Below are 27,252 nucleotides of genomic sequence, written 5' to 3' on the forward strand. Positions count from 1 at the left end.
ATTGGTAAAGATTGTGGAACTTTTAAGTTTGAAATATGTTTTGTATTTGTGATATTTATTGATCTGAGATCTGGGGGAATGAACAAAAACAAACAAACAAACAAACAAAAAAAAGGAAAGATTATATCTTAAAAAAGTGTTGTATGCCAAGTTGACAAGGGGGGTCAGTGATGCTGGCCAATTCTTTGTCAACTTGACACAGGGCTAGAGTCATCTGAAAGGAGGGAACCTCAACTGAGGAGATGCTTCCATAAGATCGGGCTGCAGGCAAGCCTGTAGAGCATTTTCTTAATTAGTGATTGATGGGTTGGGCCCAACCAATTGCAGGTGGTGCCATCCCTGGGCTGGTGGTCCTGGGTTCTGTAAGGAAGCAGGCTGAGCAAGTCATGAGGAGCAAGCCAGTAAGCAGCACCCTCCATGGCCTCTGCCTCCAGGTTCTTAACCTGTTTGAGTTTCTGTCCTATCCTCCTTCAGTGATGGACTATGAAAGCAGAAGCAGAAGCCGAATACACCCTTTCTTTCCCAACTTTCTCTTTGACTTGGTATTTCATCATAGAAACACAAGTACCTTGTTTGAAATTATGAAAGCTAAATGGACAGAAAGGAAAAAAAATCACTCATAATTTTAGCACCTAGGTAGAAACACCATCCACATATGGCGGCCTTTGTCTTTAAATTATACTTTACACACTTTGTAGTAGTGATGCTATTATCTGCACGCTGCTTCATAAGGATTTTTTTTCTAACAGTGTATAATTAAGCAAGGCATTGTTTCTCTTCTAAATAATATATTTTGGAGGAGAATTTTTCAACTGCTCTTCAGGAAGAATTGTAAGAATGTATGTATGTGTGTGATCATACATGCATGTATGTATGTGTGCATGTTTATAAGTGTCAGTGTGTCCATGTGCGATTTGTATTTATGTGAGTGTGTGTGAGTGTACTCTTGAGTGTGTGTATGTGTTATTGTTCAGAACACATGTGCACCATTCAGGCTTAAGTAAGAAGCATAAGAAAACGTGAGATGAAAATGGAAACATGAATATTAGACAAACAGCTGTCATCTGTGGCTCAGCCTCCTCCACCCAGAGCTTATTCTTCTAGGGTGTTCTTTGCCCAAACCTTCTCTTTCTGGTGATAAGAATGTGTGCAGAAATCAAGCCAAAAAAGATGGCATCAACTTTGAAGAGGCACTTAAGGTGGCCAGCTTGGAAAAGGTTGTTGATAGAGAGCCAGGAGCTAGAGTTATAGTGAAGGGGAGGGACACCAGCGTTTCTGCTAACCGAGTTAGTTCATTCCACCATTAAGCAGACAAGTCTGGTGATGGCATGTTTCCTCAGCCAGTCCTGCTTTGAATGTTGCTGTTGTGAATGCCCTACCTGTAAGCAACCAGCTCATGACACCCACCAGCGACCCTTAGAGACAAACCGGTGAACTGTTCCCTTGTTTTATGGATTAGAAAAGATCTCCCAATGGTTACATTCACACCAGGACTTCTGATGTATGTGTTTAAATGGTTGGGGTCTAAGCCAGGTGCTCCATAGGAATCTACTCTCACGTAGACTTTATTTTCTGCACTCGTCTTGCTCTAGTCACTGTTGTGAGCTTATGTTGCTTTTACATTTGGTTTCCTCATTCATTTCCTTTTTCATTTTATTCGTCACCTGCTTACCAGGAACTGTTGTGTGCCAGGCACAATAGTAGTTGTATTAGTGTTAGTAAAGAGTAAGGTAACATGAGCTCAGGAGATCTGAGCAGTTTTTTTTTTCCCATTCAAAAATCATTTTAGGTCTTCACTTTTTCCTTCTCTGGTATGATTTATGGCCCACCTTTGTTCTGGATTCACACTCATGTAGTTACACCATGGCAGTTCAGGTGCCCTGACAAGCTGGCTCTGCTGTAGGAGTTGAAAAAAAAAATCCTGTGTCTAAACAGCTGTGGAGAGTCTGTGGATCCAGGTGGTACATATTCAGTTGTTGAAAGCATGCAACCATGACAGGCCCTGCCCAGCTGTGTTAGTAGTGTGAGCCTATACTGTGACAGGGGGTTAGTTTCTGTTGTTTGAATGTAGCCTTTGTAATTTCAGTTCTTCCAGTTGAAAGATGGTGGTGATGGTGGTGGAGACATGGTAGAATTGCACTTAAGTGATCTCTTTCTCCCCTCACCTCTCACTAGGAACTAAGTAGTTTAAAGAATAATTTAACTTTATGACCTCAAAAACCAGTAGGCCCAATAAAATTGATATGATTGCAAGATCTGGGTGATTTTTATTTTTATTATTTGAAACATTTTTTGTGTTTAATGAAGACATAACAGTCGATGGCTTAGTAAAAGTAAGACATGAGAATACATGGACTTGAATTTTATCTTCATTTTGTATAAACTAATATTGAACAACTTACCTTCCCAAGATGTGAGTTCTTCATTCATATTTTTTTCCTGTTACTAGTAATTAATAAGCTATACCTTTTGCTTCTCAGCATGCCTATGATAATTATTGCTTAGAAAATGTATTTATCAGGAAGTCGTGATTGACGTTTTCTTTGAATGAAAGCCGTTATCTCACAATACCTTGTGCATACCTTTATTATGTTTACCCACCGTACAGGTTCCCTATGCTGAGTGACAAGTCAGCGGGCAAAGCCGTATGTCATTACCAGCTTCGGCCATCTGTCTGAAGAAAGTGTAAATAACCTGTTTGGTTAATGAATACAGTGAATGAGGACAAGGAAGAAGTTGAAAGGGCTCAGAGAGGACAGAAAGTGGTAGGCAGGCTTTCATGCAGGTGGTTCATGGTAGCATCCGGCCTAGACCAGGAGACTGTCCTTTACGTGGTGTGTGGGAAGGATGGCTTCTCAGTCTTGGGTCACAGCTGTACACGTGGCAGATTCTAGAAGGAAGCTAGCTGCATTTCTTTTTTTTTCTTTGCTGGAAACCAATGGCCGTAGCAGTCAGTGGAGGAGCACAGAAAGGTACACTAGTCACTAAAAAGAGACTGAGAGTTCTCTCCACCTTGGACTCGAAGCCCTTGTCTCTCCGAGGATTTGTAATGGAATTTTCCGTTTGGGTAGCTGAGTTACTTTATAATCCTGGAAAGTGAACTGGCCTTGGTACTTCTTTCTAAATTTGATCACAAAGTTGGCAGGCGTTAAGTCGCTCTCCCTTCCTCTACCAGCACAAAGAGAATGCAGCCTGTGGAGCAGACTCACCCACACAGAGAGGGCGCAGCCTGTGTATCGGAATCCTGGTGAGGGACGACATAACCCGAGGCAGTCTCTAGGGGCAACTTTGAGTGGGATGATGTTTTGCTTCTGGTTTGGTATGAAGAGGCTGGCTGCAGAAGCACAAGTCTTATTGTCCTATCTACTGGGTGGTGCTTGGCAAGAGAGCCAAGTACAGATGAGCTGGCCAAAGGAAGAGCTGGGCAGGCTTTGAAGAATAAGGGACTTGTCCTTTTGTCCTCACCGCTAGTAGCTGGCACTGTGACTTATGCCTGTAATCCCAGCACTTAGGCTGCTGCAGGAGGAGGATTACCAAGGAGGACTTCATAGTGAGCTTGAGCCAAGGCTAGTCTGAGCTACAGTGAGTGCTTTTGAGAATTTATCTCAAAAAACAAAACACACGTAAACGAGTGACTTTCATGTATCAATCAGAACTCTTTATTTGACAAGTTAAAAAAAAAATAAAAAAGTAACTTCCCTTTAGCTAAGAAGAGAATGCGTTCATCCAGACAGGTAGAGTCAAGGGGAATAGGAACCTCAGACATAGCCACACCCACAATCATGATGGGTTAGGTTAACAATCTTCCTCTCTGCCCTTTTAGCCTTTGTTTTACATGGTGGCCAAAGTGGCTGGCAGAGTCCTCGGAGTCACGCTGCTGCTAGCAGAGAAGGACTTCTTCGGTAGGAGCTCTGGGTGTACGCATCTAGGTGACATGTCATTCGGAAGGGCGCTGCTATAACAGCAAGGTTGTCTGTACTGGCCAAAGGAGAATGCAGCCCAGGCAGGCAAAGGCACCCACTACATTTACTCAAGCTTATTACCTCTTATGGTTTGGGCCTCCTTTGCGTTGTTTCTTTCATCCTCTGTCTCTCTTCCTGGCTTTGGGGGTGCTGGCAGTAGTACCAGACATTAACCCTAAAGCTTCTGAGGAGAGACCACCGCTGTAGAGCTTGTACTCTCACCTGTTATATTTTGATTTTGAGACATTCTCACCCTTTTTTTTTTTTAGCCCAGGCTAGATTCCAACTCTCTCATGATTCTGGTGCCTCGGCTCCTGGGGGCTGGAATGACACATAACTATCACCATTCTTGGGCCTCTTTCCTGCTTTTCTACCAATGCTCTCTGTGTTCCCAAGACATTTGCTCCTTTCTATATGTGCTCCTGCTGACCATCTCCCCTCCATCCCCTCCCCACTATCACTGCCCTACAGAAGACGGCCACAGCCTTATCTCTGGTCTCTGTGCTTCTCAAAGAAAGCTCACCACTCATCTCCATCTGGGCTCCTGCAGGCGTCATGAATTCAGATGCCTGCAATGGCCCTGGCCACCCCACCAGGACCAGTACCCTCTCTCCATTTTCCTGGAGCTCTAGCCTCAGCCATTTCTTATGATTTCCTTTGCGTACAGCTTCTCCCTCACATATCTCTCTTAGGAATTTATCTTTTTTTTTTTAACTCTGATTTTATGTTTCATGGTGTATGTGGGTCCCACGCCCCACCCCCACCGCCATTGCTGACATCTCTCGATGGAAGGTGGTACTATGGTTTATTATTTCTGTTATATTCCCTCCTTGGTTGTCATCTTCCACCTTCCACTTCCCTCATCACTATTCTTGTCAGACTTTTGTGTTGCGATAAATATTTGTCTAATGAAACGAACAGTCAACGCAATGTGTACTATAATGATGTGGCTGTCATACTTGAGCACTGTTAAAGAGAACCACGGTTATGACAGTGTAAGCAAGAACTTCTCTCTACCACTTTAAAAGCTGTCAAATCGTGCTTTTCTTTAACAGTGATCAAGCGTGACAGCCATGCCGTTGCGCTACACATTGCAGTCATGTGATTCAGTCAGAATTTCCCATAGAAATGGAGTCACTACCTCAAAAGATGGCCAGATCTTTATTAATCTGTACCTTTTGATATCCTTTGAGAGAGACACGGAGCACAGCTGGAGGGAGTGAAGGAGAGTCAGTGAGAGAGAGAGAGAGAGAGAGAGAGAGAGAGAGAGAGAGAGAGGGAGGGAGGGAAGAGGGTAGGCAAGGGGACTATTAGCAATTTGCAAGCTAAAGCTCTTACTGTTGTAACTGAGTGTAAAGACAGGAGAGGCGGAGGAGAGTTGACGGTGTAAATTCCAGAGTGGTGCCCACACAAAAGAAGATGGCGCCCAGGCGGTGAGGTGGGAAAATGAGTGAATTCCTACTTTAGCTGCCCTTTATTCTAGTCAAGCCTTCCATAAATTGGCTGATTCTCTCCCATCTTTACCGAGGCCATTGACTCAAATACTCGTCTCACCTGAAAACATCCTCCTAATATGCCCACTGTAATCTGGCCACTCAGTGGCCAGTGAAATCTGTTCAGAATGACCCGTTGTAGGGGCAAGCACAGAACTGGCGTTCCTCTAAACAGCTTGGAGCAGCCAACAAGCTAGAGTGAAAGTTTACCAAGAGGAAACACAAGTACAAGAATATTATGATTAAATGACAAATCCCCTCCTCCTGAAGGCAGGTCAGTGTGACAGGTACTAAGAGTTGGAGATTGGGAGTTTGATTCAAAAGTAACGAGCCATTAAAAGTGGGAGGATTAACTCTGCAAGGTTGAGGCCTGACCTCAGGTTAAAATTTAGCCAAGAAGAGCTTCTCTGTGAGTATCAGAAGTCTATGGCTTCAAGTCTTGCCACCCTCCTTGGGATTCATTATAATAAGACTAATTATTATAGTAATAATTTATTATGCAGATTTCAGTTGTGTAAAATGCAAAGGGAGCTGGGTGCATGCCTTTAATCCCAGCACTCAAGAAGCAGAGGCTGTGAGTTCGTGGCCAGCCTGGTTTACAGAGCGAGTTTCAGGACAACCAGAGCTACACAGAGAAACCTTGTCTTGAAAAAAAAAAAACCCAAAACCAACCAACCAACCAACCAAACGAACAAAAAAACAAAAACAAAAAATGTGGGAGAACCTGTCATCCCTCTCTCTCATCATTTTCTTATACCTGTCCCCAGCATCTCATAAGGACTTCTGGAAATGAAGCAGAGAAATTGAGAGGAAGGAATAGTGGGCACAGAAGCAGAAATGCATGAAACTCTTCACCGAAACAATGTTGAGTATAATTTGAGGGCTTGTGTGTAGTGTGATCTCAGCCCCCTTTACCATCGTAATTAGCTTTCTTTGGTATCTTGTGTACAGAGGCGCTCCAAATCAATTTACTGCGAGGGGAGATGAACAAATAGCAACCCACCGATATCAGAGAGTCTGCAGGCTAGAGTTAGTCCTCAGGAGCACAGAAGCTAGAAGGCCACTGCAAAGACTGGGTGGGACTCTAGAGAACAGGGAAGAAAGAAAGAAAAAGAATAGCTGTTAGTGCGTCAATAGGACAGTGTCGGGGAAGTTCAGTGCCTCTTCTTAGGTTGATATCACTCGGTGCTGTCATCCTTGAATTGCTTTCCCATGACCTCCTGTGACCCAGTCATTCCCAGAAGGTACTATTCATTGTTTGGAGGTAAGGGATGTGCTCTAGAGGGGTCAGACTTCCTCAGCAGAGTCACTGGTCCGACAGGTTTTGTACCATTCCTGCGTAGGCACTGGGCTCTCATCCCCTAGGCCCCTGCAGTGGAGATGCTGCCCATTAGACATTGCCTTCTTTAGTTTTGGGTTTCATGTAGTAAATCAAGACCTAAACAGACAAAAATAGGCTGCGGTCCAAAATTCTGTGAATTCTACATCTTAGTGGATAAGCGACTTTAAGCCCACCAGCCTTGTTTCAAATGTTTTGACACAGTCTGTTTCTCATCCTCTTAAAAAAAAAAAGGGCAACCGCAGCCTTGGATTTTGCCACAGGGCAGCTGTGTCTGTCAAGTACTGTGATTTCTGACCACTTGCCCAGAAAAGTCTCTATAAAAACTGACTGATCATCACTTTTATTTTTCCAGACAGGATTTCTCTGTGTAGCCCTGGGTGTTCTGGACTCGCTTTGTAGACCAGGCTGACCTCAAACTCACAAAGATCTGCCTGCCTCTGCCTCCCGAGTGCTGGGATTACAGGCGTGTGCCACCAGTGCCCGGCTGATCATGACAGTTCTAAGTCCTCTCTTGGTGTTAGTTCTAGTCTCATTTAACTACACTGATTATTTTCCCTGATTGCCCACAGGAGAATTTTTTAATAATGCACAATGGACAATTAGGACATCTTTAAAGGCCATGGCATTTAAACTACCACTTCATTAAGAAGTACTAACTATGCCCTAATAAGTTGGCTTCCGGAGTCACAATTTGGATCTAAAAAGAGTTCCTTAATAGTTATCGCATTTTTGAATGTCTTGAATTCTGAGACGTCTTTACACATAATTTGCAGGTTGGTTTCCTTTCTCCTCATGTTTTCAGTCGGAGGAGCCTGAAGCCCATGTGTGTTAAGACGTACTTGCTGGGAACCATACTGCTTTGTGTTTGTGCTAGCACACCTATTAATTCCTGGAGTCATGACCGACCCATTGCTTCTGGGCATCCCCCTGGACCTGGATGAGCTGTACTTTCTTACCTCCTTGCTTGGCTATCCAGCTATTTTCTTCATCTATTAGTCTAGTGCCCTGTGGTGACAGGTATAGGCATGCCTATCAGTAGGACGGAGTTGGGTGTTTGGTGGACAGTACACTGCTGTCATTATCCCACACCCAAAGAGAGAATAGGTTGAATAATGAATAGCTTATACATACTTATTTATTATATTCTTATACACTATATGCGTACATAGCATACAACACACTTATATGATATATGCATATAATAACAATGAAAAGAGAGGCCGTGACTTTGAAAGAGATCAAGGAAGAGTATGTGGGCATGTTTAGAGGGAGGAAAGGGAGGGTAGAAATATCATATTAAAATCTCAAAAATTAGAAAAAGGAAAAAAATCAAAACATGCATTTTCTGTAAAGTAATTGCTTAGTTTTTTCCCCAATTGCATGCAGTTTGTATATTTTATGTCTTTATTTTTTTCCTTGACAGTAGCATTGGTTTCCTGAATCAATATTTAGACTTTTTAATTTCATTGCTTCTATTGTGAGCGGTATTAAAGTGCTTTATGGTGAAATACATTAACTTAAAATATTATTTTTATTTCTGAATATCTGCCTTGCTTGTCTGTATGTGCACCATGTTCGTGCAGTTCCCACTTTCGCCAGCAGAGGGCATCAAATGTCCTAGAGCTGGAGTTATAGGTGGCTGGGAGTAACCCCATTCAGGTGCTGGGGAACAAACCAGGTCCTCTGCAGAAGCAGAGAGCTCTTAACTGTGGAGCCATCTCTCCAGCCCCAACACTGAGCTTTACATTCTGAACTCAACACCATCTATGGTGTATTTTTCAGATCAGGCTGCCATGGCGACGTGAGGCACCTTAACCAGTAGAAATTAATTTCTTCTTGGTTCTAGAGACTGAAAGTCCAAGATCAAAGTGCTTGGGCACGACTTTCTGTTGGAGATGGCTGCTCTGCGGATGGGATTCTTCTGACTGTGTCCTCTCTAGTGTCCCTTCTCGTGGGACATTTATCCTCTTGGGCCAGGGTCCTTCTCGCATGACCTCTCCCAACTAATTATTTACTGGAGACAATTTCCATATATCACTACTCTATGGATTAGGGATTTGACATGAATTGTGAGGGATACAGCTCAGTTTATGGTACAAAGTGAAGATTTCAGTGGGTTGGAGTAGTGGCTGAAATGGACAAAAAAACCCCCAAACATTTCTCAGTTGAATTTTATTAAAGACAGGCTTCTGTTTGAGCAAATAAGTATTTCTCACACTTTCTAATTTTATGGCATTAATTTATAATGTTTAATCTATTTTACTATCTTTTCAGTAATGCAGGTATTTAGAATGTAGTTTACAGTGAAAAATGCACTTGAGAGTAAATGGTCCTTTAAAAATTATTTTTGCAGAGATTTCTTTTTCCAATGTTGATTTTTTGCCTCATTAAAAAGTTAATGAATTTTTAAACAACCTAGCCCTATCTGCAAAACTCTACATAATATAGAAAAGCTAATTATCAGCACTTAGAATAATGTATATTTTAGTAAACAACAGTTTGTGCTAAGATATATTTTAAAACAATTTTTACATATTAGAACTATCATGGCTACATCTATGGATACATTTTTAACTATGAAATCGTAAGGAACCAAGTATCCATCAACAAGGAATACTAGAAAGCTACTCTGACAGCCTCCATAAAACATCTATTTATAGACAACTGAAAGGATAAATTGATACAATAAAAAAATAATCTTAAGGCCCCATGTTCAAATGCTACCAGTGTGCTTTTGCTTGTTCCATGTTTTGTAGTATTAGGGTACCCAGACTTTGTGTATGTCAGGCAAGCCCCTACCTCCACCCTTGAGTTATAGCCACAGTCTAGCTCTTATTACTACTTTTGAAGTCTTTTTCAACTTCTAAACCAATCTTTAATACTAGTTTCATTTGTTTTCATCAAGTGGGCTGATGTAAATAACCCTTTTGCTATTCTGTTTCTTTCTTTCTGGTTTTAAAGAGGAATGGGCTGGTTCACTGTCGCGGAGGTCCATTCATTTCTGCAGCGAGCTCTGATGCAGAAAGAGCGCTGCTTACCTGCATACTGTGTATGTCTCCTTAGACTGTATCTAAGATTAAGGCTTAGAGTGTTTACCCACGTGTGCGGACTGCGTTAATACCGGCGTGCCTGTGTCTGTTCTCTTTCAGTGTTTGTCAGCAGAAGACATCTTTTCACTTCATGGTTTCTCAAACGCTACCCAGATAACCAGCTCGAATTTCTCGGCCATCTGCCCGGCGATCTTACAGCAGCTGAACTTCCATCCCTGCGAGGATCGGCCAAAGCTCAGCTCCAAACCGAGTCTTTCTGAAGGTACGGGGGAAGTTGACTTTCACTCTACCGGAAAGTCTCACTCTACTGCACGTGTACACACGCACGCACGCATGCACACACACACACACACACACACTTTTTTTGTTTATGGCTTTTAATTAAGTTGTGAGGAAGCTCCTAGTAAAATAAGATTCAGCAAGTATTTAGATTAGAATAATGGGAGCGCATACAAGCTTTTTTAGCAATGCTCTTTGGCTTGTGGGATCAAGACTTCCCTTAGTACACTTTGAAACTCTAAAACCCCGGTTTTTTTTTTTTCTTTTTACTTCTTTAGTTTTAATTAGTTGGATTAATCGAACATTGTGCTCTGTAACATATGGACTTTTTCATACAAATACATATTATGCGTTGACCACATTTATCCCCAAACCTTCCTACCTTCCTCCCCTCCTTCACCTCTTCCCTCTACCAAGTCTTCTTCGTCCCCCGAGAGCAGTGGTTCTCCACCTCCCTAACGCTGCGACCATTTAATACAGTTCCTCATGCTGTGGTGACCACCAAGCATAAAATTATTTCACTGCTGCGTCATAACTGCACTTTCCCTGCTGTTGGGAATCATGATGTCACTATCTGACCTGTGACCTTCAAGTGAGTCTCTACCCACCGGTTGAGAACCGCAGCCTCATACATCAACTATTTGGCGTAATTGAGAAGTCAGTTTCCGTCACCTTTTGCCTATCCTGCCATTTAAAAGCCTGTCAGTTTGTCTGCGGTTAGGATGGAAGGCATAGGAGAACTAACGCGCCTGCAGGTGTCCTCTTAAAGCGTGGAGTCACTAACCCCTTAACATTTGTAGATGAAAGAAGATGCCAGGGCTACAAATGTTTGCTAGATTATGTTTACATTTCTATATGTCCTTTGCCTTCTGATACTCTATACTTTACATATGGAAATAAATGCAACAAAGCTTTTTAATATACTAACATTTTTAGGTAATACAGACTTCAAAGCACAGGGTCATACTTTTCCAGCCATTTTGGGAATATGCTTTGACCTCTTTTTACCTCAGTTTCCTCACCCAATCTAGCTCCCTCTTCACAGTCTTAATACAAGGGTTCAAGAACAACACTCACAGAGTAAGTGGAACAACATTGGCTTCAGCACTGCATAAGGCCCATGGCTTCAGGAATTGACTCCAGTAAAGGAAAGCTACTGACATCACAAAGCCTTTCTAAATCTGCATGTGGAAAATCCTAGCACTTCAGAGCCTGGAGCAGAAGGACCACCATGAGTTGGAGGCCAGTCTGGAATACAGAGGAAGACTCTGCCAGAGAGAGATGGAGGGGAGGAGGGGGAGGGGCAAGAGAGTGAGAGGGAGAGGGAGAGACAGCGAGAGTTAGAGAGGGGGACAAGTGAGCCGAGAGTGAGAGACTTAAAGAGCAAGAGAGAGACAGAGGGAGAGTGTGTGAGAGAGGGAGGATGGGAGGGGGGCACATGAGAGGGAATGTGAGAGATCGAGAATGAGAGAGAGAAAGAGAGGGAGCTTGAGAGTGAGAGTGAGAGAGTAAGAGAGCAAGAGAGAGAGGATGCATGAGATTATAAGAGTTTGAGAGAGAGAGAGAGAGAGAGAGAGAGAGAGAGAGAGAGGGAGAGAGAGAGACACAGAGAGAGACACAGAGAGAGAGGGGGGTGGGGGAGAGTTTTTTCTAACTCAAGCTGTTCAGGTTACTCTGTGTGAGGTGGAGCCAGGAGATGAGAACAGGAAAGTAGGAAGCAGGAAGTGAGAGATAATGCTAGGGTCAACACTGCAAAGCCATATAGTAGAAAAGTCAACAGTTCTCAGTTACAAGATCAGAAAGGCACCAAGTATTTGGACAGGTAACCCACTAATGAGAATAGAGTGCTCATCTTTGCTAATCTGTTTAGCCTGGCAATGCATTGTCACTTGATGTGATTCTTGATAGTTTTATCTTAGTGCAGTTGTGTGGTCTTGGGCATATGCAGCATCTCTCTGACTGAGTCACTTCATCTGTAAGGTGGGTGTAATCAAAGCTCCCTTACTGTAAAATTGTGGGTGGTACCAAAATCAACCAGTGACTCGGCACAGCTTAAGAGGATTACGTAAGCCTTTGATCTTTACGTGTGTACATGTGTGCACACGTGTGTCTGGGTGTATGTGTGGAGAATATATAGATGTATGCATTGGGGTGCCCTTGTGTGTGCATGTGGGAGTCAGAAGACAATGCCAGCTGTCCTAATCTATCATTCTCCACATTAGTCTTTTGAGACGGGTTCTCACTGAACCTGGAGTTAGGTTGATGGCCATCAAACCCCAGAAATCCTCAAAACACGGGTGCTACAGATACGTGTGGACACACACGCTTTTGATATGGGTGCTGGACTTGAACTCAGATCTTCATGGCTGTGAAGCAAGGGTTCATATCTACAGATCTGTCCCCAGCTCCTTATACAGGTGCCCATAGGGTCACTGTACTCCCTGGCCCTTATGTAATCTTACTTTCTCACCAGGAAATTAAAAATAAAAAAATGTATTAAATTCTGAATGTAACTTTTCACTGCCAGTGAGCTGAATATAAGGTCATCCTAGAGACAAAAAAAAAAAAAAAAAAAAAAAAAAAAAAAAAATCAAAATAAGCCTAATTCAAAGGAATTATGACAATGACACAAAAAGTTCTGAATACTTTTGATATTTTACTGGGAAGATGAAATAGTCTCGGAGATCTTACATTTTGTTATTTTTTCAAGGTGCCTTTCATTTGTCTTATAAAATCACACTGATATATGCAGTAAACCAATGATAAATTTACTTCTTTGGTGTAGAAATTAATCATGTCTTAGCAGTAATTTAAAGCTTCAAAATTGTCTCATTTTCGGATGAGTTCTTATAGTACTATTTAATCCAAATAAGATGTAAGGATCATAGGTTCTTACCTGCAGCAGCCTTGACTGTCCAACATAATACAATTACAAGCACTGATGGAGCTGCAAACATTGATGCTGCTTGGTGCGTTTGTCAAGGGCTGTAGGAATAGATTCTTTCCCTCTGATGACTTAAGGAATAAGAAGGCAGGAAAAGCAAGATCTCAACGCTTGGCTATGTTCTATTGGAAGCAACACACACACGCGCGCACACACACACACACACACACACACACACACACACACACACACACAGCATACAAAGAGACAGAAGCAACCAGTGGGGAGGGGACTAGAATCTGTCTGGCAAAGCCTAAACTTTTGCATCTGTGGCTAGAGTGAGTTCAGGTTGTCCCTGGAATTGGTAGGATTGAGTTATCTCAGAGCACTGGACAGTTTAGTAAAAACGGGAGAGGGGGCGGGCACTAATTGGTTCCTGCCATAGGACAACCCCCCCCCCCCCCATCCCGAGGTTTAAAGTCCCAGTGAACAGTTTCTTCTGGTATGTGGGTGGGTGGAGTCCACCACCTCTTTGTCTTTGAGAGGATGAAGAATCATGAAGTCGGCCATCTTTAATATTCAAGTGAAAAGCACACCATTCTATCTAGAGCCTCTTTTCTCTGCTTGTTTATCCGTCTGTCTGTCCACTAGGGATCTGTCTGACTTCCTACCCCATCAAAGCTGTTCCCGTAGCTGCAGTGCCTAAGGGGGACAGAGAGCTCAGGCCCTAAGCCTATTCTGTTCACTGCCTAACAGTGAATTAAGAGAAAGAAGACGTCTGCTTACTCAGTTTTTTGGAAATAATAATAAACAACATATATTGAAGGCATGGTATATTTCAGGAACGATGCTATATGTGCTTGTATGTGTGTATGTGAACCACGAACATGCCTGGTACCCTTGGAAGTCAGAAAAGGACATTGGATGCCCTGACACTGAGCTGCAGATAGTTGTGAGCCATGATGTGGGTGCTGTGGACCAAACTGGGCTCCTCCACAAGAGCAGCAAGTGCTTTTCATTGCAACCTATTTCTCCAGCTTCCTCTTATTCCTCCATGATTTATGTTTAAAAATTAATTAATTTTTCTCTCTCTCATTTCTTTTTTCTTTTTTTCCAAGACAGGGTTTCTCTGTGTAGCCTTGACTGTCCTGGACTTGCTTTCGTAGACCAGGCTGGCTTCGAACTCACAGAGATCCACCTGCCTCTGCCTCCCAAGTGCTGGGATCACAGATGTACGCCACTGCACCCAGAAATTAATTTTTAAATGTATGTGTATGAATCTGTTTGGGTGTGAGCCACATGCATGCAGTATCCGCAGAAGCCAGAGGATGCACTGGATCGTAATTGAACTCTGCTTCTTTCCAAGTGCAGGAACTACTTTTAGTCTATGAGCCACGTCTCCAGCTCACAAATTCAGAGTTTTACTTGTGTGATTTGAGCTTATGGGAACGCTATATGCTAAGGCTTCCTCAGCTGTGTGAAGAAGGTAGCAGTAGGTACTTTGCAAGGCTTTGTGGGTCCAGTGGGACAGAAGACACTGGCTTAGCCCAGTGGAACAGAAGACACTGGCTTAGTCCAATGCCTGCAATATGGCAGACGCTTGCTGTGCACTGGGTATTCCTTGTGTACTGCTCTGATAGGCCAGAGAGAAAAGAGACCCAACATTGACTTAAATGCATTTTGTGGTGGTTGTTTTAAAAGTGGCAAATCAGGGACAGCTCTCTCATCTTCCAAACAGTGCTCTGTGGCACATGTGACTTGGTTCCAGGGGTCGGGGTACATCTCAGCCCACAGTGCTACAGTGGGTTATCCTGTGCATGCTTCACTCCCATTTCCGATCAGTTCTAAAACCAAGCGTCTACAGTCAAGACGATGGGCAGCACATATAGTTAGCTGTGGAGCTTAGGATAGCATTTGCTGGTTGCTCCCCAAGCAACATTTCTTGGGTACCCATCAGGCACAGGGGTGAAAGATGAATCACCTCTATCTGTTGCCAGCATCATCCAGTCGTCGTCTGAGCCTGGCAAGGTGAGTTGTGCAATGCAGGCAGCTGTTCTCCCCACTCCCACGTGTTCACTATCTGTGTTCGCGCAGCACTGGCTGACTCCAGATTCTGGGAGGCCCCAGCTGTGGGGAGCTAAGGAGTCTTTTTTTTTTTTTTTTAAATTAGAAGAGTTTCCTTTAAAGGCCATCTCAGGGATCTTCAGACAAATGACTATGAGAAACCCAGGTTTGGCATGATGATTATTTTTGAAGCCACACCATCTCAACTCACTTTGACCCCTGCCCACTACTTACACTTTTCTATTGAACCTCACAGTGCTTCCTTCTATCCCATTATAAAAGGCCATACATTAAAATCAGCCTGGAGCGAGGTAGCTGGAGCCTGTACAGGGCAGATTATTTGGCTTTCAGATATTCACCAATTCCCTGCACAATGTATATTCTTTGATCTTATGATGGTAGCACAGGTCAACTAAAGTCACTTTCCTACCTCATTTCTGTTAGAGACATAATTTCATATAGTCCAGCCTAGCCTGGAACTTGCAATGTAGATGAAGATGACCTTGAAATAGTGATCCTCCTAATTCCAACTTCCAAGAGCTGAGATTACAGGCATGTCCCACCGTGCTTAATTTATGAATTCCTGGGGACTGGATTTAGGGTCTCCTGTATGATCAACAAGTGTACCAACTGATCCATATCCCAGCCCCTACAAACGTGACTTCTATTAATGTTCAATCAACAGTATGTATGGTCTCAATGCTCTGTATAGCTTTCATTGAGATATTTTAGTTTTGAACAAAGTGTTTGTTGAAGCCTTTAAAGAAAAAAAATATTTAAAGGTTAACGTGCAGTAATGCAGTTAATATGCATTTGACTCTTTGGTTTTAACTAATTTTTACTCTTTTTCCCTTTTACCAATAGTCTGGGGCTACGGATTCCTGGCAGTGACAATTATTAATTTGGCATCTCTTCTGGGATTGATTTTGACCCCGTTGATAAAGAAGTCTTATTTCCCCAAGATTTTGACTTATTTTGTGGGGTTGGCCATTGGGACTCTGTTCTCAAATGCCATTTTCCAGCTCATTCCAGAGGTAAGGGGGAGGGCTGTGCGTTTCTGTGAATAATTGCTTCTTTTACGCATGCTAGCAATTTCTGCATTTTAGCCTTCACAATTCCCACAGCATCCTATGATGGGTTTATAAGGCTTTGGATAAGAGAAAGCAGAACCACAGCAAGTGTCAAAGATGCTCTCAAGCTTCAAAGAATGTTGCACTCAGAACAAAATGACTGTTCCAGGACATGCTTAGACAGCATTAGGACACGTCTGAGAGCGCAATACTACAACCTGCATTTTGTTTGGCACATTTAATTTTTCTGCAGTTTTATTTTTTAAATTATTTTTATAGAATATCTAAAGTCTAAATTTGTTGAATTCTCTTATGCATTTACTATAGCCCCACAAGATGAGAGATTAACATTGTGTGTAGTTGACAGACCCCCCCCCCCTTTTTCATTTGACTGAGAAGAGAAAATCAGTCATGGGTCATCAAATACTTAATTTTTTCTTTTGATGAAAATATATTATTGATGATGACTGAAGTCATTATTTATCACCTATTGTTCACTTAATCAATATGTAATGTATACATTTTAGTTCATATCTCTGCCATGGCCATTTAAGAAAAAGAAATAGTGAAAGAAAAATAAGAAGGAAAGAAAGAGAATGAGCCATAAAGGCCAAGGAGAAAAATCCATAATATACAGGGGCCGCCTCTCCTTGTATCTTCTGCACATGGAAGATGAGAGAGATTAGCCCCAAATAAAATAAAGGTGGTACTCAGACTGTGCGACTGTGCCCTTCTTTGAAGTTTCACAAAATAACAAAAGGTTCTTCTAGTTTTTAATTTGTATATAAATAAGATACACATCCTTTTTCTTTCATTTCTTCTTCTTCTCCTCCTCCTCCTCCTTCTTTTTCTTCTTTGAGATATGGTTTCTTTGTCTAATAGCTCTGGCTGTCCTGGAACTCACTCTATACAACAGGCTGGCCTCAAACTCACAGAGATCCATCTGCCTCTTCTTCTCAAGTGCTGGGATTAAAGCTGTGTACCACCACCATGTGGTAAGGCACACATTCTTAAGAGTTATAGTTTTAAAAACCTCTCAACCCCTAACCTACTAAGTTTAATTGAAAGACTATATCTGGTCTTCAAACCCATCAGAGATTTGAGAAGGGATAAAACTTAAATATCTGAGTGTACCCAGAGTGCAGGTTAGCAGCTTCCAAAATGAAAAAAAAAATACTAAGACAGTTTATTACCTCAACAGTCACCCAACACCCCCTATAATGTTGGAGCATCATTTTCAGCCTTCTGGCCCGATATAGATGACAGACATATTTGTGAGGCAGGAACTATTGAGGACTTGCTTACTCTGTCTTGGCAGAGTTTGACCGTTGACTCTGCCTGCATCTAAACTTGCCCATTTTTAGGCAGAATTCTATCTGTGGCAGAAATGAGGACATTTTGCCCAGTGCCTTGTTTGCCACATTTGAAGCCAACTCCATAAGGAGGTTCTTTGATGCTCATCTTCTTTTATGAGGCAGGCTGGGTGCTGCCAGGAGTTAACTTGTCTTGTCAAAGAATCTTTAGAATAATAAAAACATCTTTAAATGCCATATTCTGCATGTTTCTGAGGTTTTTGAAGACCTATTTAACTATTTTACCTCTTATATCTATAGAATCATATCTATCTATTAGATGTTTTAAGCTAATAGAGATGAGATGATAGGTGTTAATCTCCATTCAGAAATTTAGACCCAACAAGACAGGAAAGATGTTTTCTTCAAGGTTGCCAAATACAAACAGCCAAATCACTATGAATGTAACATTAATATAATTCCTGATTGTATTGTGGTTCTTCCCGCTGTTTGTGGTTTATTTTACTCATGTGTAATAATATAAATGTATATGTTAAAAAAGAAAAGCTTAATAAATAATTTTAAAAAAGAGTTATAGTTTTTGTGAGTGACATTTAAGGCACTAAGTTGAGGAGTAGATTCACTAGTCTACCTTTTGTTCTATCCTCCCTACATATTTCTACATTTCCTCTTCTTTCTTTTCAATCCCTATCTCCGAACCTAAGAATGGAAGATAAAAGAGAGACATCCCTGAGTCCAACCTTGTTTTCTCTCTAAATAAGACCAATAATAATTTATAACCGATTGAAAATGACCCTCTATAGCCCAAGAAAGCAACCCAAACCCAAAGATGTTTTTAGGTCTAGATAGATGTTTTAAGTTGATAACAGTGAGACATGATAGATATTGATTTACACTCAGAATTTTAAATTCACCAAGATAGGAAGGATGTTTTCTTCAAGGTCGCCAAATACAAATAGCCGAAACACGAGGAATATAACATTTATATAATTCCTGAGTGTCTCATGGTTCTTCTTGCTGTAGGTAGTTTATTGTATAAATATGTAATAATATAAAGGTATATGTAAAAAATATTTAATAAGAAAGAAAAAGAAGATCATCACATGTTTAAAAAAAAGTTATAGTTTTTATTGGTTTTTGTCTAAAAAGGACCTAAGAGAAATGCTTGCCTAAAACTCTCAAATGTAAAGAAGAAAGTTGAAGGTATAATAAGATTAAGTGACTTGAGGAGTGTCACTGGCAAGTTGCCAATGAGAAACTGCAAGGCGCATTTGCATGTCTAGTCCAATGCAGTCTTCTCTTCATGTGCATTTAGCACCTTGTGTGCTTTGTGGGTTACTGAAGGCAAATACTGCTGTGGATGCCCTAGAGAGGAGCCTGTAAGATCTAGTAGTTTTACTTCATGGGGCAACTGTTAGTAGGTTTTAACGCACTGTGTGTGGTCTGGTTACTCATGTTTCAGAGTATTTATTTTGAGGGTGGCCTTACAACTTTGGGGAAAATTGCATAGTAAGAAATTATGGTATTGTTTGCCAGAAGTCAATTAAACTGCTTGGTTTTATCTGAATTGTCCTGTCCCCTCTCTTTAGGCATTTGGATTTGATCCCAAAATTGACAATTATGTTGAGAAGGCAGTTGCTGTGTTTGGTGGATTTTACATGCTTTTCTTTGTTGAAAGAACACTTAAGATGCTACTGAAAACATATGGCCAGGTAAATAGACTTGACTGAAGACATTTGATATCCCTTGCTTTCCCAGACTCCCTAACAAAGGTAAGAATTGTGATTTATATGAACAGTCTGACTGTTGTACTAGCAAATATGAAGAGAATAAAAGTCAGCATATTGACCAACTGTAAGAAAAATACCTGATTCATAAAATTTGGAACTATTAACCCCAGTTTAATACAAAATAATAGATGTGGATAATTTGTATCCCCTTTATATTCCTCAAATAAGAATATATATGTCCCCCCACACAAGCAGAAAACCACATGATTTAGTACATAAGAATCTGTTTAAAGAAGAAATGTTAGTACTTTAAAGAGGTTACATTACAGATAGCTTTGTAACTATTTAGAAGTTAATCATTGTAACTTTTTATAAGTTAAAGTTTTCTTTCATATATGAAAAACAATGGACCATTTTCTTATCTGCATGACTCATCTTCTTTCTTCTTATAACCTACTTGCTTTATTCACATGTAGAATGACCATACCCACTTTGGAAATGATGACTTTGGTCCTAGAGAAAAAGCCCATCAACCCAAAACGTTACCGCTACCTGCAATCAATGGTGTAACGTGCTATGCCAACCCCGCAGTCACCGAGCCTAATGGACACATCCACTTTGACACTGTCAGTGTGGTGTCCCTCCAGGTATGTTATGCTGACTACGTTTTTCTCTCACTCTTGTGGGTACTTTCACTATAAAGGCAGCAGGAATGCAGTCAAGTCAGGATTTTGTACACTCATGTGTGTTAGACATGTCTACCTTCATGTGATAAGCTGCACTCTTTCTGCCCTTCTTCTGGATGCTTAAAAACACGAGATGAAGGATCCTTGGACTCTCGATCTTGGGATTCGTTGTTCTCTAAGGTTGTTTAACTGGACAGGAGCCTCCCAGTTAGATTTACACACTTTCTCTAGTAAAACGAGTGCAGGACGATTCTACTGCTGCAATTCTTTCAAGATCCCAAATCAAAGGCTCCTCTGAGTGGTTTTGAAATTGCAAGATTTGAAGGTTTCGAAAGTCACATTCATTAATTAACTGACTTTATATTTATGTTTGTACTGTATGAAGAATATTAATGGGTACTATTTATTTATTTATTTATTTAGTGTTTGGAGACAGGATTTCTCTGTGTAGTCTTGGCCATCCTGGATTCACTTTGTAGACCAGGCTGGCTTTGAATTCATAGAGATCCAATCTGCCTCTGCTTTCCAGTGCTGGGATTAAAGATGTGGGCTAACATGCCTTTTGTTTTGTTTTGTTTTTTAAGTACCATTTTTAAAGCAAGTATTACACACTAGGTATTATGCTAGGCAATTATTGATTTTAAGCTCATCTTTTTTTTTTAATAGCAACTACTGAAAGTAGAGGTTACTCTCTATGTATTATGAGTATTTTCATTTCAAGTGGTAAGAATCAAACCCAAATCAGTGGCCAAAGGATTAATTATTGAAAAGAAAACTGGTATCTTGTATGGGAATGCCAAGCTGCAGGGACAAAAAGAAGTCTGGAGCCATCAGAAACACTTGTGACCTGTTTCCTGCTCTACGAGCATCTCAGCATCATTTGTTCCTTTCATCTGGACCATCTCCATCCATAAATGGAGACACAGCCACTGACAGCTCCTGAGAGTTTTATTTTATAACCTTAGCATTTAGGAATGAGACTGACCTCTTATTTTTAAAATGTATTATTTTTATTTTATGTACACTGCACTGGTGTTTTGTCTGTATTAGGGTATCAGACCCCTGAAACTGGAGTTACAGACAGTTGTGAGCTACCATGTAGGGGTTGGGAATTGAACCCAGGTCCTCTGGAAGAGAAGCCACAGCTCTTAACTGCTGAACCATCTCTCTGGCCCCTTCTAACCTCTTATTCTTAGCCTCCAAATTCTTTCTAAGTACCCTTTGGTCTACTTACAGTTAGGCAGCCACTTTAGACTAAACTAAGTGTTAAGATGGTCAGGCTCCTTGATGGATGCTGAACACTAGTGCTAAACTAACAGGAAGTTATTGTAGTGTGACAAATGACAGTTTGTTTTTTGTTTTGCTTTGTTTTGTTTTGTTTTGTTTTGGTTGGTTTTTCGAGACAGGGTTTCTCTATGTATCCCTGGCTGTCCTGGACTTACTTAGTAGACCAGGCTGGCCTTGAACTCACAGAGATCCACCTGCCTCTGCCTCTGCCTTTGTCTCCCATAGTGCTGGCCTTACAGTTATGTGCCACCGCACCTGGTGACAAATGATACTTTTAACTAAGTTTTTTTTTAAAAGAATATGGAAATGTCTAAGTCGATAATTTTATATCGTACTCACAATTGACATTTTATTGAGTGCTTCAGGTCTGTGCCTTTAACAATAGACTAATTATCTTACCATCCCCATAAACTAGAGGACAAACACTGTTTTAATTAGGATGTGAGGACTCAGAGCTGCTAACCAACTTGATATAGAATACAGATGGAGTAGAGCAGTGATTAAAAAGGAGTGCTGGAAGGACAGTGGCACTGGTGTGCACTGTAATTATCGTCTGGCAGATGGCGAGGATAAATCTCCAGTGTGACTCATCTACTAAATGCGGAGCCACAAGCTACAAAGTCAAGCATATTAGAAAAGTGAGCAGTTGAGATGAGAAGGAAAAAACAACCAAGAAAAATAAAAGGCAGAAAGGAAATATTTGAAAGAGGTTGTTAGGAAGAAAGCAAAAACAAACCAACAAAGACACTTGAGTTTCTTTCTGGAAACATGCTTGGTCATATTCCCCCACTGGATGAAGGGAAATTCTCAAGTCTGTTTAACGTAGCTTGGTGTTAATATTAAATTAATTGGAAATTATCTCAGGTAGTGCAACGAATGATGATTTTTAATTAAGATTTACCAGAGATCACTCTAATGTCCAAGTAGATGATTTCTTGTAGTAGTTATAGTGAACATATTTAACATGCCCTGGGTATGAACAGTAGATGATTTACTTTATTTGAGCCTCCTAAAGCAGAGGTAAACACAGTTATGGTTAATTATGGGATGTAGAGATGCTGACTAAGCCAGGGACACACAGCTTGAGAGGGAAGGCTTGGCTTGGCTTGGCTAGCACAGGGGCTGTTTGGTATTGCATTCTTACATGTTTTCCTGGCCTTCCTTCTTTACAATGCTAGCAGCAAGATGACAAGGTTACCTCTGCATTCAATACTATTGATTTTCGTAGGAGAGGAGAGATGCGTTAGCTCAGGAATATCGTGTTCTGAGGATAAAGTCATGTGGGCACAGCTGAGGGAACGTAGACAATGATGGTGAAAACCCTCCTTCCACACTTTGTCTAAATCCTAGCTGCTTTGTGCATGCGTCGGCAAGTAATGGGTCCTTGTGAAATCGTGGATGAACTTTGCTAATGACTCCAGAAGAACCAGTCAACCAAAGCTGCCAACTTAAACACTGATGAATGACTCATTTAAGCCAGACATGGAGACATGGGCCTATAATGTCAACTTTTAAGAGGCTTAGGCAGAAAAATTGCAAGGTCAAGGCCAGTCTAGGCTCCAGTGAGTGAGTTCAAGGTCACTTTGGCTAACGTTGTGAAATCGTGTCTCAAAACAAAAAGTGAAGAGAAAGGCCAGGGCATGTAATTAGTCTGCTTAGCCTGGGCCAGGCTGAGTTTAATCCTCAGCACTACAAAACCCAAGAAACAGAACAAAAAACCCTTCAGATATTGGCCGGCGAAGGTGATGCTCTGCCATGGAATTTGAATTCTTCTCCTCAGGATGATTTATTCTGTGACACCTAGAGTGAGCAAGAGCAGGACTGGCAGGGCTGGCTGCCTTCCATGGAGAGAGAGTGCTACCCAAAGGTTTCCTTTGGCAATTTCTGGTTCTGTTACTCAGAAGCATGGGCAATAAGAAGTTTTGGATTTAAAACTACTTAAAGGAGCATGGTGGCGGTAGTGGTGATGGTGGTAGCAGTACACACCTTTAATCCCTACACCTGGGAAGTAGAGGCAGGCAGATCTCTTGAGTTCCAGGGCAGCCAGGGCTACACAGAGAAACCCTCTGGCAAAACAAACAAATTAAAGAGCTAGTGACCACAGTAACAGAGAGCAAGTTGTGGGAGTTGATTCTCTTCTTTGACAATGTAGGTTCTGGGAATTGAACTCAGGTATTTAGGCTGATGGCAAGCATCCTTACCTGCTGAGCCATCTTGCTTTCTCCCCAAACAATCCTTTTTTTTTCTTTTTTCTTTTTAAAATAAATCAGATTGCTGAAAAGCTTGGGTTAATTAAGATATTAAGATTCCTGCTTAAGGATCAGCGCCACCCCCCAAGACCTTTCTAGTAACTCTGATTACCATAACAAAGGTGGGTCCCACATAGTTAAAACATATCAATCAAAAGACTGTACTGGACTTGTGCAGGTTTTCCTTCATTTTTTTCCAGTAAACTCTTACTGAATACTTGCTCCGTGCTCTATGCACGGGGTTGGGGCGGGGGCGGGGGAGGGGTTTAGATGCAAACACATTCTCCTACAAAGAGTGAAAGCAGAGGCTGTGAGAAAGCAGTACATATTTTCATGAAGATAACACCTGGTGATTGACAGTGACATGTGGGAGGTTCTTTCAACAGATCAAGAAAGAGTCTCTCAGCAGACGGGTAGGGACTGAGAAGAGCCAGCCATGAAGGTATCTAAGAAGAGTGTTTGTTCTGCTAATGAGCAGAACAGCCAACCATAGATTGCAAAACAGAACTGGAACATTGACGGTATGAGATTGTTAAGCGTTGATACAGGATACTCGGGACAGGATTCCTCCAGTTTTGGAATAGAAATGACGGGAATTTCAGCCAACCTGAACAATGAATGCACGGGCAGGTGAGAGCGAGGCTAGGATTCTAGAACATACTTCCAGGAATGACACCTCTGCTGAAGAAGGAAGAGAAGATACAGACCTGGATGAAACAACCAGGTCCTGACATGAGCCACTCAAGTCTTGTTGGCATTGATTTGTTTTTTTTTTTTTTTTTTTTGGTTTTGGGGTAGGGTGGGGATTTTTTTCTGTGAACATTTTGTTGAAGGGATAGTCATGGAAGAACAAAGGTTTAAACAAACGGGCCAGCATACTATGATTTCCAATGTCCCTTAGATAAATAGAAATGTAAACAAGATTTTAAAGCAGAGGGGAAGCTAGAGTGGTCTTAATGGAAATGTTTTCTGATATTGAAGATGATAAAATAATTTATTCTAGATGACCTCATTAAAATGGTAGAACACAGTGTTTAAAACTCATGGTTTATTTGAATTCAAGTATCCGGTTCAAGAATTGAACTGACAGTGTTAGATGCTAATGTTCCACAGAGTTAAAGTTGTTTTAAAATTGAAAATACTAAGAAACTATTGAAATCATGAGTTTAAGTACTTGATATGATATCAATAGGATACAAATTATATAGTAATCTAGATTTTAAAAGCATAATTCTTGATTCTTTTTGAAGTAGAAGAGGAACGAAAGAAATATTATAGAGTAACTAAAATGTATGGCTAAAGAATGTTGTATTTTTTAAATTTATCCAAACACCTTATCACAGAATAATCAAACAGGCAAGACTTCAAATTTAGTAGCCTATGGTATTTTGTCTGTATTCCATTGTATACCTATAGCTTTGGACAATTTAAAAATTGTTATCATCAAAATACATTTGTCACAAAAAGATGTTAGAAGGTAGTTCACAATTTCATTTATAACTTTTAGATATCTAGACAAACACTGAGATTTCTTCTTTTTTTTTTTTTACCATTTTTTAATTAATTTGTTCATATTACATCTTGATTGTTAGCCCTTCCCCTGTTTCCTCCCATTCTTCGCTCCCTCCCACTTCCCCCCTTCTCCCCTCCCCTATGTCTGTGATTGAGGAAGACCTCCTCCCCCATATATGCTCTAAGATTATCGAGTCTCCTCTTGGTAACTTGCTATCCTTCCTCTGAATGCCGCCAGGCGTCCCCATCCAGGGGACGTGGTCAGAAAAGGGGCACCAGAGTTCGTGTGAGAGTCAGATCTCACTCTCCACTCAACGGTGGAGAATATCATGTTCGTTGGCTAGTCTTGGTAGGGGTTCGAAGTTTACTGCCTATTTCTCCTTGGCTGGTGCCTTAGTTTGAGGAGGACCCCAGGACCCAGATCTGCCTGTCATAAAGTTCTTCTTGTAGGTTTCCAGGACCCTGTGGGTCCTACTATTTCCCCATTCTTCCATGCTACTCTCGCCTAAAGTCTCAATAGGATGTCCTCTCCTCTGACCCACTTTCTTGGTAAGTAAAGTTTTTCATGGGACATATCCCTTGGACTAGTGTTTTGATATAAGTGAGTATATACTGTTTGTCTCTTTTTGCTTCTGGGTGAACTCACTCATTATGATAATTTCTAGGTCAATCCATTTATCCACAAATTTCAGGAATTCCTTGTTTTTAATAGCTGAGTAGTACTCCATAGTGTAAATGTACCACAGTTTCTTAGTCCATTCTTCTACTGAGGGACACTTAGGCTGTTTCCATGTTCTGGCTATTATGTATAAAGCAGCTATGAACTTGGTTGAGCATATGTCCCTGTTGTCTGTAAGGGCATTTTCTGGGTATATTCCAAGGAGTGGGATAGCTGGGTCTTGAGGAAGCCCTATTCCCATTTTTCTGAGAAAACGCCAGATAGCTTTCCAAAGTGGTTGTACTACTTTGCATTCCCACCAGCAATGAAGGAGTGTTCCTCTCTCCCCACATCCTCGCCAACATGTGGTGTCATTTGAGTTTTTGATCTTAGCCATTCTGATGGGCATAAGGTGGAATCTCAACACTGAGATTTCTAAGCACCTAGTAAATGTGAAACACAGCAAGCCATGTGATATGTGGAACATATTCTGTTACTCAGTTGTCACTGGCTAATGTGTCACATACTCCCCTTGAGGTTGATTTGTTCTTTTCTCTGATAGGGAGGGGTCCTGTTAACCTCTCTTTGTAGAACTTTTCTTTTTCTAAGACACACCACTTGGGAAGGACTGCTGCTAATAGATCTTGATCCTCAGGAATGTTAGGTTCTCTGCGGCATGTGTTAGCCTTTCTAGGCCACTAGAGGGACCATCTACGTAGCTCATCCCTTGTGCAGTCTGCAACTAGTTTCCTACCTATTTTATAATTAACGAAAATATTGCTCTGCCATTTTCAGAAGTTGGTTACTGTGCATACTGTGTTTAAAACTGAGGCTCAATGATGTGGGATTTATCCACAAAGTAGATGATGTCAGGGAGAGATCTACATCAACAGTGATATAGAGTTAAACTCTACAAATAAATGTTTTTGAAATACTTGGAACTCTGGGAGTCTTACAGATTTAGACACATTAACCCAATCAATATTTTTCAAGTGCCTAATGTGTTTTGGGTGCTTTTTAAAGTATTGGAAATGTGTCAGAGGGACACACTTTCTACGAAAGTATTACAAATGTTACTTAAAATGAGAATTTAAATCTCAAAAACTCTTTTATCATCTTTCTATCTATCTATCATCTTTCTATTTATCTATTATCTATCTATCTATCTATCTATCTATCTATCTATCTATCTATCTATCTATCTATCTATCTAATCTATCTCTTTCTCACACTCTCTGATTGATTTGGAACTGGAAGCTCTATATGATAATATGTGGGGTTTGTTTTTAGTTTTTTTTGTTTTTGTTTTTTTGGCGGGGTGGTAGTGGGGAGTGGATCAACTTTTTTTCCTTTTGGCTTGGTGGGTGAGAAAGCTGGAGTATATTCCTGGATGTCTGACTTGGAGAAGGATTCTGGGCCACTATACTGAGCATGGTGCTCAATTTCCACCTTGTGTGCTTTGCCCGTGCCTAAGGCAAAGGAAAATCTGCACTCACTGTTCATGTTGATGAGGGCCACCTGGATGCTTTGTCTTGAAGTGAAGGGTCTGGTATCCTAATGTGCCCCATATGCACATAATATCCATCCTGTCAGCTTTAGTCTCACTCCACCCCATGTAGTCTGCCACATCTCAAGTATTTACTAGGTTTAAAACATAACTAGTTTTTGAGGCT

General features: G+C 41.1%; 1 protein-coding gene across 2 annotated transcripts in view; it reads left to right on the plus strand.

Annotated features, from left to right (window-relative positions):
* Nucleotides 1–27,252, plus strand: part of SLC39A8 (solute carrier family 39 member 8) — a 66,631-nt gene that overhangs the window by 17,549 nt on the left and 21,830 nt on the right. For both annotated transcript variants that reach the window (XM_084757038.1, XM_084757037.1), the window contains 4 exons: nt 9,947–10,109; nt 15,939–16,108; nt 19,047–19,169; nt 19,664–19,834. In XM_084757038.1, coding sequence (XP_084613164.1) covers nt 9,947–10,109; nt 15,939–16,108; nt 19,047–19,169; nt 19,664–19,834 — 627 coding nt within the window. The remainder of the gene's footprint in view (nt 1–9,946; nt 10,110–15,938; nt 16,109–19,046; nt 19,170–19,663; nt 19,835–27,252) is intronic.

The sequence above is a fragment of the Acomys minous genome (assembly GCF_964271855.1).
Source record: "Acomys minous genome assembly, chromosome: 14".
Taxonomy (NCBI): domain Eukaryota; kingdom Metazoa; phylum Chordata; class Mammalia; order Rodentia; family Muridae; genus Acomys; species Acomys minous.